At 35.8% G+C, this 15,314-nt stretch overlaps 1 protein-coding gene across 15 annotated transcripts in view; it reads right to left on the bottom strand.

The window, feature by feature from the left end:
• The window catches only part of LOC145678400 (CREB-regulated transcription coactivator 1-like), a 783,526-nt gene that overhangs the window by 40,448 nt on the left and 727,764 nt on the right, over positions 1-15,314 (bottom strand). For all 15 annotated transcript variants that reach the window (XM_081748495.1, XM_081748498.1, XM_081748486.1 and 12 more), the window contains one exon: positions 9,342-9,413. In XM_081748495.1, the coding sequence (XP_081604621.1) occupies positions 9,342-9,413 (72 nt within the window). The remainder of the gene's footprint in view (positions 1-9,341; positions 9,414-15,314) is intronic.

Here is a 15,314-nt window from a genome sequence, read left to right as displayed (position 1 = left end):
CACGGTTATGCCGGTTAGGCTAAAGGAGACGGTGATAATGAGTAATGAATGAAATGGTGGAATGAATTCGAGTAGTTGACAATAATAATTTTGAGATCATCACTTCTGGTAAATATTATGAGTCGCCAAAATTATTTGTAAATAATATTGCTTGAAAAAAATATCGATCCATGCGTTCCATTTCTTTGAATAGCTTGCACTAAAATATTGCAGTGGCTAAAAATTTTTGGCAAAGTAATTTTATTAATTTGTAAATATTTATGTTTCCTTTACTTGTATTTAATTTCAAAATTTAGCAACTTTATTCAGCATTGAAATTTTTAATCAAAAGTTATCACAAACTGAAAAATAATAGAAGAAAAATTGTTTGAAAGATTTGTATAAAAAGTCTTTCAAAGAATATTTAGACAAAAATTTTACGCAAAATAATGTTTAGGTTTTGGCGCGCACACACAAAATTTCACATAAAAATTTAGATTATAAACACTCTGCACACACACACAAAATTGAAAAATTAACAAAAATTCTTGTTTGAAATTTTTGCACAAAAACATTCTGTTTAAAAATCTGAGAAAAAATTGCTTTCTGTTTATTGTTTTAGTAATTAAGAGAAAACCAGGTGAATTGCAGTAGAGTTATAGGGAGACCTGTAGTAACTAAGTTGTTCACTTGAAGTTTTGTCCTCCACATCTCAATAGCACGCCATGTTACTAGCAGTATAAGTCTTTTAAAATGTAGTAAAAATAAATGAAAATTTTGTATTTAAACTCTATGCAATTGCAACCAATGTCTAAACCCTAAAGCACGACTACACGAATGAAATTTGGGAAAGTTATCACCCGATATCATATGTGTAAAATGGTCTCCGAATTTATAGAATTGAGGTAGTCTCAAATGATAGTGTCCTAAGGTTAGTGGTTAACATAGGAAAACCCACCTAACCACAGAAGGCAAGAAATACAATAATTATGAGTAACACTAGTACTTCTGAAGTTATTCTGTAGTTTCTCTTGCCACGCTGACCAAGTATATATAAATCGAGCATGTGTCCTCAACCACAACTTTTTGAATGAGAAGTAGGCATTAATTTACTTGAAAGACTTGTTCAAAATGAATATCAATAAAGAAAACAGAAAAAAATAGTACCCAGTAATAGTCTCTGCTAAAAATAGTGCTATTTAAAAGAATTTCTCGTGTGGTGCATGATGTAGGGATTATTTTCTCTTTTGATCTATGCGCACGTCTATGCGGGAAATTTCGCGAAACAAATCTAATAAAGTGTACAATATTACGTATGAATACATTTCTTATTTGGTGCAAAGGTGCTTAGGAGTACTAATAAGATTTTAATAGCATTTCCAAAAGGTTACGGTTAAGTTGATAGTTTCAAGCTTTCTGAAGGTTCGAACTATATACATCAAGATTCTATTTAACACCTGTCCATGGGTAACATATTCTCATTTAACGTTTCTGTCGAAATTAAGAATATGGTTTGCTGAACATCTTATTATACTGTATTCTATACACATCCTATGTTCACTATGGTCATTATAATTTTTTGGAACTTTTTATATACCCCCTTTCTCTCTTTCTTATGTTCCAAACCGAAAAAATGAAATGAAATCTTTAAGTTTTACGTCCCACGGTTATGCCGGTTAGGCTAAAGGAGACGGTGATTATGAGAGATGAATGAAATGGTGGAATGAAGAAAGTGGGAGGAAACGGGCGAACCCCGAGAAAACCCACGAGCACGGTGTTTGTCCACCACAAAGCCCACACGGCGCGAACTGGGATCGAACCAGGGACCCCAAGCACCGGAGGTGAACGCTATACCACTGAGCCACCGCGCCCCCATGTTCCAAACCGAGTCACAAATCAAATCAAATTACTAGTTAGATTGTAAGTCCTATCTTAGTTGCTTCTGATTAGAAATCTATCAATTCTTATTGTAAATATTAAATGATTTGCATTGAACGAAGTGAGATGTAACGCAAGGAAGAGGGATAGAAATGTTCTTTATCAACTTCCAAATTCATTAGTTGTAGGGACTTATACAAAATGTTTTAATTTTATATGTAATTTTTGTATTACTAATATTTTGCATTTTTCTCTAAGAAAACTAATCACGCATGACCCTCTGAAATTTAAGTGCTCCTTACGCTGTACTGCCATAAATAAAAATAGTTGTTGAATCCAAGCCTTCGACTGACTATATGCTACAAGTTAAAATCGTGATTAATTAAAAGTTCTAATTGTTTATATTTAACTTTATGAATATAAGTCATGATAGAAGTCCAGATAGAACAGAATGAAGAATAACTGATCCAGACATATTGATCTTTGGCCATTTGCAAAGTGCGAAGTAAATTCTATTACATAAAAGTGAATGTGAGTTTGTGTCACCACACCAAGCAATAACTACTAAACCAATTAAAATGATATCCAGCATCATTATCAACCTTAGGTCTTCAACGAATCACATTAAAATGTTTAAATTATGCATCCTAAGTGAGGAGGGAGGAGAAAGGAGTTGGAGGTCATAATTTATACCAAGATGAATCAAGCAATAACTACTTACCCAATTAAAATTATATTTACCATGATTATCAATTTTAGGTCTCCAAGGATCTTATGATATTAAATTAAGATGCACACACTAAAATTAGAGCAGGGGTCAAAATTTATGTAAAAAAAAAAATAAATAAATAAAATAAATAAAAATAAAAAATAAAAAAATTAAAAAAAATGGAATGGTGACACGTAAAAATAATGTCAGATGACCGATATTAGTGTCCAATCCATAGTATTCGCGATCGGCAACATAACTACCGACACTCCAGATGCCGTTTAACTCCAAGCTTAGCCCTCATCCGCATGCGGAGTGGAAAGGGGTGACATTATAGATTTTTATTATTACACTTGCATTATAATGCGTATTCAAAGGAGGAAAAGGTATAAAGGGGGTGACGGATGGGAAATGATTAAAGGGGTGATGAGACATGCGAGTGGGACGGAATGACATGTAAAACTAATGAAAATCGATCAATATTAGTGTCCAATCCATAGTTTACAGGGCCGCTAAGATGGATAGGAACACATTTGATTTCGTTTAAGTTCAAACTCATCACCTATCGGCATATACGGGTGTAAAGAGAGTGACATTACGGATTTTTATCATTACTCTTACATTGTAATTCGTATCCTACGGGGAAGGGGTAAAATATTTTCCATACACCTATTTCCATTTGTCTTCCTCAGTAACCTACTAAAAGTCTCTACGGATTCGACTAGTCGAAAGGGAAAATGGCGGACGGAGAGGCACCTTCATTCGGTTTCTGGCTAATTCCTCTGAAACAGTTAACTTTAGAAAGAAAATTAACTAGATCAATTTAAAAGAGCAGAAAATCTCCTATTACAATAGAGTTTATAGATTTTAACCAAAAGTAACCATTCTGCAGAAACGACGGTAACTTGCCGGAAAATTATATAGAAAGTTGCTGAGAATTGTCAGCTTTATCGAAATTTTGAAATGCTTTTACGACGAATGATCACAAATCATCTCCAAATGATGTTCTATTATGAAAGGTAAATTTTAGAATCACTCTTGTTCTTTGACGATCGAAAAGTGTTCTTTATCCACTTATACTGCCTCAAACTACCTCTTCTACTGAAGTTAACTATACTTCGTGCTTTGTCATTTTTTTTTTTTTTTTTTTAATATTATTTTCTTTTAACAAATATACGAATGCCATTTATTTCCTTCTTGAAACTGATCGGTTCTGTCTTATTATCAGGGCTGTACCCAAAAGGGACCCAAGGAGCCTTGGCACCTAATGAAACAATTATAGAACATAGTCACATAGTTCACAAATGCCACCAAAGTGACACAGAGTTGATGATTCCACTGGCATTAGTATCAGTGTTCTCTATTTTAGTTTCAGGTATGCTCTGTCGAAAACATAGAGAGCAGCACAGCTTCAACTTCTTACAAAAATCCTGAATGCAGAGATAGCTCATAAAATACAATTCCACTTCGCTTCTCTTTCACATAACAGTCGTTGACCACTATCTGACGTGAAAATCTGGTAAGTAAACTGTTCGTTTCAATGAATAGACTAAAACATTCCCATTAGGAAGTACCATTTAAGTGTACTAAACATGCAAACATTTAGGTGTAATGGACCAAGGGTATAAGAATATGAGCCAACAAAATTAACATAGAAGTCTATAGAAGGTACACGTTTCGGTATTTGATCTAATTCCGGCTTTTTGTGGTGATTCAATTCAATTTGTTATGTTTCAAAACTGAATTAGTACAATAGATACGAACTGAATTAGTACTATAATTAGTACAATCGATATAAACAGTATGTGACTTATACAAGTGCTCTGCCCACAATGGGCACATTTAACAAAAGTAATTAACTCGCACTTGAAGCACCTATAATTCACAATTCTATTGAAGCAGTAAACAGAAGGATTGACCCAAACACCACGCCGATCGACCAAGTATCGAGATTTATGGAGTACAATGACAATGGCCAAGTTCTGGAACACTGACGACCTTCATCCGCAGTACAGACGAGGTTTCCATTGATTAAAAACATAAACGTTCTGTATGATCAAAAAACATGAATAGAAGCAACGAACTGGATCTGTAAGCATTTAATGAGATGGTGGAAAAGTGTGGTATTATCTATGATGATGTAGGCGACGCAGATTAAAATGGACCTGGATCCTGAGAACACAATCCCGTTTAAGGCTATTAAAGTTGAAAAAGAGGAATCGAATTTTAAGTTGTGCAATTATGCATCACGTCACCAAAACACGGGAAGAAAAGGACATAAAGATAGAGGAGAAAGCGGACAAATTTGTTAAATCAGTGCGGGATCTCCTGATTGAGGACAAAATTCCAGATGCCAACGTAATCAATGCAGGTCAGAGCCGATTTGAGAAGGAGTTTCATTCCTACTCGACTTTGATGGAGACAGGATCTTTGAAGATTAGAGTGCGTTATTCCAGTCATATATGGTAAAGTGATAGTGAAATCCTACGTCTAATGTATGTACTGGTGGCGGAACCGAAAGGAGTATTCCGCGTTTCAAAGACTCCGGATCCAGCTAATATTAAATCATTCGTTCGCAAGACGTCGAATATGAGCAAGTCGGATCTTAAAGCCTTCTACTCTGATATCATGTGGTAAAGCATGCCAACTGACTGAAAAAGAAATGTTGTTCTGTTATTCGATTCGTGAGCAGCAAAAAGAGAAGACAATCTATCATCACAGTGCGTGCAGGAAGGAGTAGAACTATGTAAAAGGTTAATACCTAGTGGATGCACAGGCATGATTCACCCACTGAACGTTGACTTCTTCCGTCCGTATAAAGACACTACAATACCGGCTACTGATATGAACTTATGGCATCCTCGGGGCCATGGATAAACGACTATTTTGCTTGGAAGAGGAAAAATTTTTCTCTACCCCTTCTGGCTTAGCAACCGCAAAATTCACTGGGGTTCGCGAAGGAGTCAATGCTGCCATATGTCGAAACTGAACTAATCAGGGTTTCATTTTTTAAAAAGATCCTCTTTCCTTCAGAATGACAAAAAAAGCAAGCGAAAAGTGTAAATGCCTCTAAAAGGGTAAATATTCATTCTCAATTCCTGCAGGAGTCTTACTTTTGGTGCTACAATATACGACTTAAGGCATGTAGTAGGGTTATTTTTCTTTTTTCCTCTTGAGTTTTATAACTAACTACTAACTACTAAATAACTCTATGACCTACGGAACCCGGAGGTTCAATGGCGCTTTCACAAAAGCTCTCCACTGACTTCTATCCTTAGGAATACAAAGTAGAAACTGGATCCAATTGGCTATCTCTGCGAGATCCATCTTAATATTGTCCTCCCATCTGCGACTAGGTCTTCCTAATGGTCATTTTCCGATTGGTCTTTCAGTCAAGACTTTGAAAGCGTTTCTACTTTCTTCTATTCTAGCTACATGACCTGCCCACCTAAGTCTCCTAGACTTGACGACTTTACAATGTCGGGTAAACCGGATAAATTATAAATTATGTAGTTCATCGTTATGAAGTTTCTGCCATTCCCGCTCCCCTTGGGTCCGAATATTCGTCTCAGGATCTTGTTCTCAAATAATTTCAGTCTATGTTCTTCCCTCAGAGTAAGCCACCATGTTTCGCAACCATACAGAACAACAGGCATGATTATCGTTTTGTATATTTTAAGCTTCAGATTCCTCGACAGAATTCGCGACAACAAGAGATTTTGAACCGAATAGTAACACGAATTCCCTGTTTTGAGTCGACATTTAATTTCTTCGTAAATATGATTTTCCTCTGTTAATACTGATCCTAGATATTTGAAACTATCCACTTTATCAAAAGTATTTAATATTTTAACGCATTCATAATTTGCCGTATTACGGTCCCGACGCACTTCCACGTATTTAGTTTTCTCTGCATTTACTTCTAAACCTGTTCCTGCAAGCGTTCAATAAGATCTCTGCATTTCTTTCTATTGTTCTCCTATCATCCCCTATTAAATGTACATCAACAGCATATGCCATAACCTGCTGAATACCGTTCAACTCTAGGCCCTGGGTGCTATCTTTGATTTTCCTGATAGCGTGTTCCAGCACGAAGTTAAATAACAATGGCGACAACGCATCTCCTTGTTTCAGGCCATTCTCGACGTGAAAGCTCGTGGACAAACATTTTCCTACCCGGACTTTACTTTGGGACTCATTTAAACATATCTTAATTAATCTAATTAGCTTTCTCGGTATTCCAAGTTCTATAAGAACGTTGTATAATGTTTCTCTCCAAACTGAGTCATATGCCTTTCTAAAATCAATAAATAGTTGATGTACCGGGGTATTGTATTCCCACTTTTTTTCGAGTATTTGGCGAATGGTAAATATTTGGTCGATAGTTGATCGATTTCGTTTAAATTCGCACTGATAATCTCCAATAATTTCATCTGCGTATGGGGTCAATCTTGCTAACAGAATATTTGAAAGGATTTTATAGGATGTTGACAGAACAGAAATGCCTCGATAATTATTACAGTCAGTTTTGTCGTCTTTTTGTGAATTGGAACAATGATTGATTCTTTCCACTCTTGTGGCAATTCTTCCTTGTTCCAAATAAGGAGAATGAGTTTGTGTATCTTGTTCCACAATTTTTCGCCTCCAGCTAAAATTAACTCAGCCGGAATTTCATCTACACCCTGGAGATTTGTGTTTCTTTAATTTCTTTATAGCGGTTTCTACTTCTATTCGATTGTGTTCTGGAATATACGGTTCTGCGGTGTGTATCTCCTTTTCTCCACGCACATTAGTTTTTGGCTGCGTGTTTAGCAAATCGTCAAAGAAATCTTTCCATCTATTTAAGATGCTAACTGTATCAGTGAGAATTATTCCATCAGCTTTCTTTAATATAAAAGCACAATGTTGATAGCCTTTCTTAAATTCGCTAATCCCCTTATACATGTCCCGAATATTTTTATTTTTACTATTATCTTCAAGTTCCTTAATTTTTGCTTTTAAAAAATCGCGTTTCTTTGTTCTACAAGTTTTGAAAGTTTCCCGCCTGATATCTACGAAATTTTGTGTAGTTATTTCATTCGGATTTTGTAGCCAGTGTAATTTTGCCTGTTTCCTCTTCTCTGCTAGTTTTATGCATTCCTGGTCGAACCATGGTTTGTTCCTACGTATTTCCGCGTGTCCCAATTTTTCTTTTGCTGAAATTTTAATGCTATCTCTAATTTCAATCCAAGTATCCTCAACACTAGTGCACTCCGAATCTAAAGCCGAGAATCTATTCGAAACTTCAATCTGGTATTTCTCTCTTACCTGGCTCTCTTCTAATTTCTTTAAATTGAATCTCTTCGTTTTCGGACAATGAATATTACCTTTATTCAACGATAACCTCTCTCGTATTATCGCTGCTACCAGGTAGTGGTCAGTGTCACAATCAGCCCCTCTAAACGACCGGATATCAATTATGCTAGACTGCCTTCTTCTATCTACTAAAACGTGATCAATTTGATTATGTGCTTTCCCGTCTGGTGATGTCCAAGTGTATTTATGAATATCGCGATGTGGGAATTTTATATTCTTCACGATTAGGTTTTTGGATGTTGCAAAGTTCACTAGTCTAACACCGTTGTCATTACTTTCCTTATGCATACTTTCGTTCCCTATAATTGTTTTGAAACTATCCTCTCGTCTTACGTTCGCAATGAAATCCCCTAATAGAATTTTCATATTGCTGGTAATATGCGTTTAGGAACGAAAAACCCTATTCCTAACTGGTGATTTTTATTTCCTTCCCCGTAAAAGAACGTAAAATTTCCGGAATTCACAGATCCATTTCCATCCTACCTAACTTCCTGAACTTTTACTACGTCCATCCTGTATTTCTCTAACTCACTCGTTACGGATTTTAACGCGCCTGCCCTATAAAGACTCCTAATATTCCATGTTCCAAATCTCATGTCCATTTTCTTTTGCTGAGGTCGTACCAAGTTATCAGTCCTTGTCCGAGGCTTTTGTGAATATTTCTGAACAAGTGCTTTTTTTTTTCCCTACAGGATGAGGTTGTTAGCCCTACCCAAACTTCCAAGCTGGAGGACCACTTCTAGTCGGCTGTCCTCGACTCCTTATTCAGTATATTCGCAGCTAACCTCTATATCTAGAGGCCTTCTCCTCGATCCACAACCTGAGGACGCGCCATGCCGTAGTGACAGGAACCCACGTTACACGGCAAGGAAGTATATACAAAAAATAATCAAGGAGCACCTCTTATTAGTCACCAATCGTACTGAAGCTGCGTAGTTCACGTAGGTTGAAAGTAAAATATGTGAATTAACTTATTAAAACACTAAACTGTACACATTAACCTAAATCTATGAAAGTATGAAAGTAATAAACATAAAATAACAAAACTTCTAAATAATTGTTTTAAAAGCACTTGATCGCTCACCTTTCTCTGAAAGACTCGTGCTTTCCAGCAATAATGAATAAAAAACCAAAATATGATATATAATATTTACCCTTTTTGTCTTTATTTTATACATAACTACTAAAATACTCTATTCACAATTATGAAGAGAGGAATTTTAAAAGATTTAGTTTAAAGATTTTAAAAGATAACGAGAATTTTTTTTTAAGCTTTTTTTTTTTTTTTTTTTTTTTTTTTTACTAGTGTACACATATAACATTTCTGGTTAATGAAGTTTCTAGAAAAAAAAATAGTATATAAAACGAGAATTTAGTTTAAAGATTTTGATGAATAATAAATGAAATATGGTACACTTACTTGGGAATATTGTACGCTATTACTTTGAGAGCTGTTATAATTTATACTTGAACATATAGGCGGATTATCCAGCTGAAAAATAAAAATAATTAAATATGAATTCATAAATAATCTTTTAAATAATAAATAAAAACATACAGCAATAAGATAATAAATTTAACTTGCCAATACTTAATCATTATTTCACATACTTCTTATACATTCTCCTTTGACTTTGAGGCTTATTTTGAAGTAAGTCCAGAATTAAACGCTAGACAAAAATTTCACTGTGACTTCTTCAAATCCATAACATTTTAAACGAGATATTCAGAAAATTAACCAATACAAGAGACTTACTGTAAGTAGGTCTATGCTTTTATCACTTGGATGGTGCTTTTATCACTTGTGTAGCTGCATGCGGGATCATAGAGTAGTTATACTAACGTTCTCATATTTAATTCAAACAATGAATTCTTTACAGTGAGCATTTACTACAGTTGCTTTTGTCTCATTTCTAGTTCAGCTGGTTAGAATTTAACATATATAACCACAGTTATTGGAACTAAGGAAGATAAACTGCGTTACAGTTACAAGTAGTATTATCTTTCTACTTTAATGAACACATTTAAAAATATGTAATTTAATCGGATAACTTTAAGAGTAATCATCACTATTGGTATTTTTGTTCCCTTCATGTAAATTTCAAAGTCACAGCTTGATTGCCTGAAGCTTTCTTTAAGCACGGATATATGAATTCAAATCTTCTATAAATCATTTTCTCCTGCTTTTCACTCTAATTATCAAGCTATCTTCGTAGGTGTAGTATGGATTGAAACGAAGAAAAACGTTCGTTTTCTTTTACTTATTCCCGAAGATATTTATTATTAATTGCAGAAGGTGCTTTTTTTTTTTTTTTTTTTTTTGTATATCACACAATTTTCGATTCGACGCTACCACCTGGCGTATCATGCTAGAACGATAGGATTGCTGGTGGAGTGTTATGTTTGACCTTGAAGGAGAGTGAGTGTTAACAAATGATACAGAAAAACAACCGGTATTGGGAGGATTACGTAATGACCCTTTTCCATGCTAAGTTTTCGTACGTGCGCATTGTGAAACAGTGTCAGGAGAATGGGTTAGCACTCGAGGTGACTACTGAGGAAGATATTGTGGCCCGTTACACACAACATGCTCCCCTTGCGAAACACTCATTCACAAAAACCACTAGGAGAAGGGCTGCAAGCAAAGTGACACCCATAGTGCTAAGGGGGATCGGTCGATTGGAGTGCCAATAAAATCCTCCGACGCAATGTGACATGGGCCACAGATTCCATCTTTCAACGTTAACTGTAAGCAAAACAATTTGCATGTGCCTCAGATTGAATTGTGTTCGGAAGCCCCGTATACAATAGCTGCTATCGCGTCACACTGTCGAACGTAAAACGAACTGCATGAAAAGTTCCTGGCGGGTTTCAAATGGAAAAATGTTGTCAGAATGGATGAATTGTATGTCCATCTCACTGCTGGTGGTCCCATTAGAGAGATCACATACCGTGACACTGACAGCAAGCGGCGCAGCAACTTTGTTCGTCAGTGCAGGGAAAGTTTCTGTCGTGGTTTGATGGTTGTTACGGGATTCCCATATGAGGGTAAGTTGATGATACGCAAGATGGACAAAACCGTGAAGGTGAATTCAAGATATTTCCAAGAATCCATTCTGACACCTATCTATCGGGAAGAGGCCCGACAATTGTATGAAACGGACGCGATCCAGGTAATGATTTGTATGGTCAAGGCTTCGAGTCATCAGAACATCGCCATAACATCAATACGTTTTTATCAGGACATGGCAGAAAAATTAGGGATTCATGTAATTCCGTTTTAAGACATTCCTTTGGAAAGCCCAGATGCCAGTTTAATGGATTTTTGCGCATTTGGACTGCTGAAACGACGTCTTGAACATCGCCGGCAGCGTAAGGTCTAAGGAAAGCTTTCAAGGCGGAATGGACAATTCTCATGCGTGTCCAGCACTGGAGATTGCTGCAATGGAAAAACTGCAATGCTGTATGATGGTCCACAATGCTGGGGTTAAACAGAAAGTGATCGGTGATTATGGCGAGGTATCTCTTAAGTTACCCGTCAAAAATGGTCGGAAATAAAGCGAACAACCTTCTGTACTTAAAGCAGCATTCGAAAATATATTTTATATTGAGAGTCCTCGAACTGTTCAGTATGTGCACGCAGCAAACGGCATAGCTATTGCCTCTATCATGCATATTTCTTCTAAATTCAGAGTTGTCAATCCTACTATATTAATCATTTTTCAAGTGTTCAAGAAGTATGAGTTTACAGCTAGAGTTTTGATAGAATTAACACAAATTCACTTGCTGAATATAGAAATGCTTATTCACGTGATAACATTCACAAATGATATGAGAAAAGCAGAGTGTTCCACATCAGCTCCCCAGGACCATGGGTCAAGGATTTCTAAATTTATTCTCCTTTATTTTGGAGTCCAGATACACATGGGAAATTTAATTATGGGTCACTCCATCTTCAAGCTCAAAAATAATGCACGGAGGACAGGAATCTAAAACAGTTATAGTTTTCATGAATAGAGAAATCGAAGTACTTAAACTAACCCAATATAGTAACAATTGGATAACAAGAGCTGAAATTAAGTGTGGAAACATGAAATTTTGGCTAATAAATGCGTATTTCCAATACAGCTTAGAAACACGTGACTTCATAGACAAAATTCAAGAGATAATATGGCAGAGGAATAATACGGATATATTAATCCTTGCCGATACAAATGCAAAATCAATCTTATGGGCTGCCCCGGAAACAGATGATAGAGGAGCAATAGTTGAAGATTTTGTAATGCAAAACGGACTTATAATCCCAACCATCGGAAACAGACCAACTTTTGTAGGGAATAGAGGCAGCTCTCATATTGATGTGACATGCGGAACTTTTGAAATAACAAGTAGGATTGAAAATTGGCACATTGGTGATAAACTCACTCTCAGCGACCACGAAATAATACTATTTGATATGAAAATTGAAAAAAATGGAAAAGAACAAAAATTTTTTAATATAGCTAACACAAATTGGATTACTTTCAAGAACAAATTAAATCTACTCCAAATAAATGAAGATGAAAACTTGACGGAAATAATCAACGAAACTGAACAAGCAAAAAAGCTTTAAAAGAGGCTACTCCGGAAAGTCAAGAAAGAAGAGTGTATGAAGACTTTTGGACACCTAAACTTCAAAGATTAAAAAAACTTGCAACGCCAGCCCGGAAAAGTTATCAAGTAACTTATAACCCAATACTATAGGAAAGAAGATTAGAAAAATATAGAAACGCAAAGAATAAATATAAGGAAGCAATATTAGAGGCTAAGAAAAGAAGTTGGGATCTTTACCTCAAGAAAAATATTGAAATAGATCCATGGGGTGTACCATACAAACTCATAACACAAAAAATAAACCAATTAGTATTAAATACAGTCAAGAAATTAGATGGATCATACACCTCAAAGAAGAAACTCCAAAAGTTTTAGCGAACAAATTTTTTCCCAGAGATTGGGTGAACAACATACAGGAACTGTACCAGAATCGGACAAAGCCACTAACGAAGAAATAGAAAAGATCTTTAGAAAACTTAAAAACAAGAAATCTCCGGGTATAGATGGCATCAAAAACGAAATATACAAGAAGACTAAAGATTTATGGGTCCCCTACCTAACGAAGCTTTTCAACCTACTAATAAAGAAACAAATTCCAGAGCCGTGGAAAGCATCAAAATTAATTATTCTCTCAAAAGGACCAGAAAGGGATCCATCCGAAGTAAACTCATATAGACCCATATGCTTACTAAAAACTATATCAAAAATTTTTGAGAGAGTTATATTAAACAGAATCCAAAAATACAGAAACGTAACTGAAGACAAATTACAATTTGGATTCAGAGTAGGAAAATCAACAGAAGATGCCATAAATACTCTTGTAGTTGATATCAAAGAAAAGATATACGAAAAGAAATATGTATTAGCGCTCTTCATTGACATAGAAGGAGCATTTGATAATCTATGGTTTCCATCCTTGATTAAAAAAGTTTATTAAAAAAAATAAAAAAAACCTCGAAATGCCAGAATAATTATTGAATCTGATAAGAAACTATCTAGAAAGCAGAAAAATAATACCCAATGAAGAGGGCGACATAGTAATTAAAACAGAGAAAGGATGCCCGCAAGGATCAATATTAGGACTCCTACTATGGGACATAAAATTACAACCATGCTTGGAAAAACTAAACAGAATGCAAGAAGTCGATAAAATAGTGGCATTCGCCAATGACGTCGTAATAACATCAGGAAACAGCCGAAGGGAATTAGAAGAAAAAAAAAGATAATAGAAACACTTGAAGAATGAAGTATGGAGAGTAAATTAAGGATATCAAAGAAAACCAAATATCTAATTTTCGGCACAAAACTACAAAGAAATCCGACCATAAAATTAAATGGAGTAGGAGTAGAACGAGTGCAAAGCATAAAATACCTTGGCATAATGGTAGACGATAGACTAAAATTTGATGAACATTTGAAATAGATAGTAAAAAGGGGAAACAGTGTAGCGAATAAATTGACCACTATTGCAAGAAACAGATACAGGCTACCATTAAAAATACTAAGACTATACCAAGAAACTATTTTGTCAGCTACCATGGCGTAGGCATCCAGCGTTTGGATTGATAGACTATTATGAAATAAGACCTACAAAAACCAAATCAATAGACCACAAAGAAACCTATTAGTCAGAATGTCTGGAGCTTTTAACACTACTTCACATAGCGCACTCTGTATAATTCTTGATATCCAACCAATGAACTATGTGTTATTGCAAAGAGCAACTAATTACTGGTTAAGAAAAGAAGAGAATAGGAAAATTAGAGAAACTTTTAACAGGAATCTAAAAGATGAGAAGGAAATTAATGACAACATAACACAACTATGGGATAAAGAATGGCAGGAATACAGTGGAGCGCAACGATTACATAGAATCTTTCCTAGCATCGTCGACAGACTAAAAATAAATCATTTAGATCCAACATATGGATTGGTTCATTACCTATCAGGCCATGAACCATACGAACAACACCTCCACACAATCAAGTTAAAACCCAGCCCAATGTGTGAATGCGGAGAAGAAGGAACTCCTGCGCACCATGTCATGTGGTGTCCATTATTAGAAGAAATTTTAGAAATAAGAAGCCAAATAAGAGAAAAACCGCTTAAAGAAATAATAGAAGTAGAGGAAGACTGCAAAATATTGGAAAATTTGACAAATGAATACTCAGAACTAAGACGAAAAACTTACAGAAGAAGAATCGAAGGATGAGTGCAAGTGGAAGAATATGTGAAGAAGTCCTCGGACCGGAGAAAAGACTCCTGGAACCCAAGCACTGGATTACCGCGCTTTCGCCGAGGACCAAAATGCGTGCTGCACCTCCAGCCTCTCGGTTTGGAAAGGAACTCCGGTGCAAGAGTGAATGTTGCGTGAGTGCACGAGTAGAGGTGAAAGAGGATAGTGTCTCAGAAAGAAAACATAGAGCAACTCTCGCCAATAGGACGGCCTATCCCGGGCGTGCCGGCCGAAGGATAAAACGGACCAGGGCCTGCACTAAGTGCTCTGAGTGGGCCCTGGACCTCAAGCCAGCACAAATGAGTGGAAACGCAACTGAGAACACTAAAGCATCAAAGCAAAAGTAACAGGAAACGCTTATATAGAAGCATAAGCAAATTAAAACTTTGAAAATGTGAAAATTTAGATAAAAGTAAGTGTAGTGTTTGTGTTTTTTAGTGTAAGTATTAGTTGGTGATGGTTAGCGATTTCATCAGAAGCAGTCAGTGTTAATGTCTGTAGTGAGTGTAATGTAGTGTTGATGTAGGATAGTGAAAAGCCAGTGTAAACAGTACAAATGTGAAA

The sequence above is a fragment of the Thermobia domestica genome, chromosome 2 (assembly GCF_964235325.1).
Source record: "Thermobia domestica chromosome 2, izTheDome1.hap1.1, whole genome shotgun sequence".
Lineage (NCBI taxonomy): Eukaryota > Metazoa > Arthropoda > Insecta > Zygentoma > Lepismatidae > Thermobia > Thermobia domestica.
This window is presented reverse-complemented; position numbering and strand designations above follow the sequence as displayed.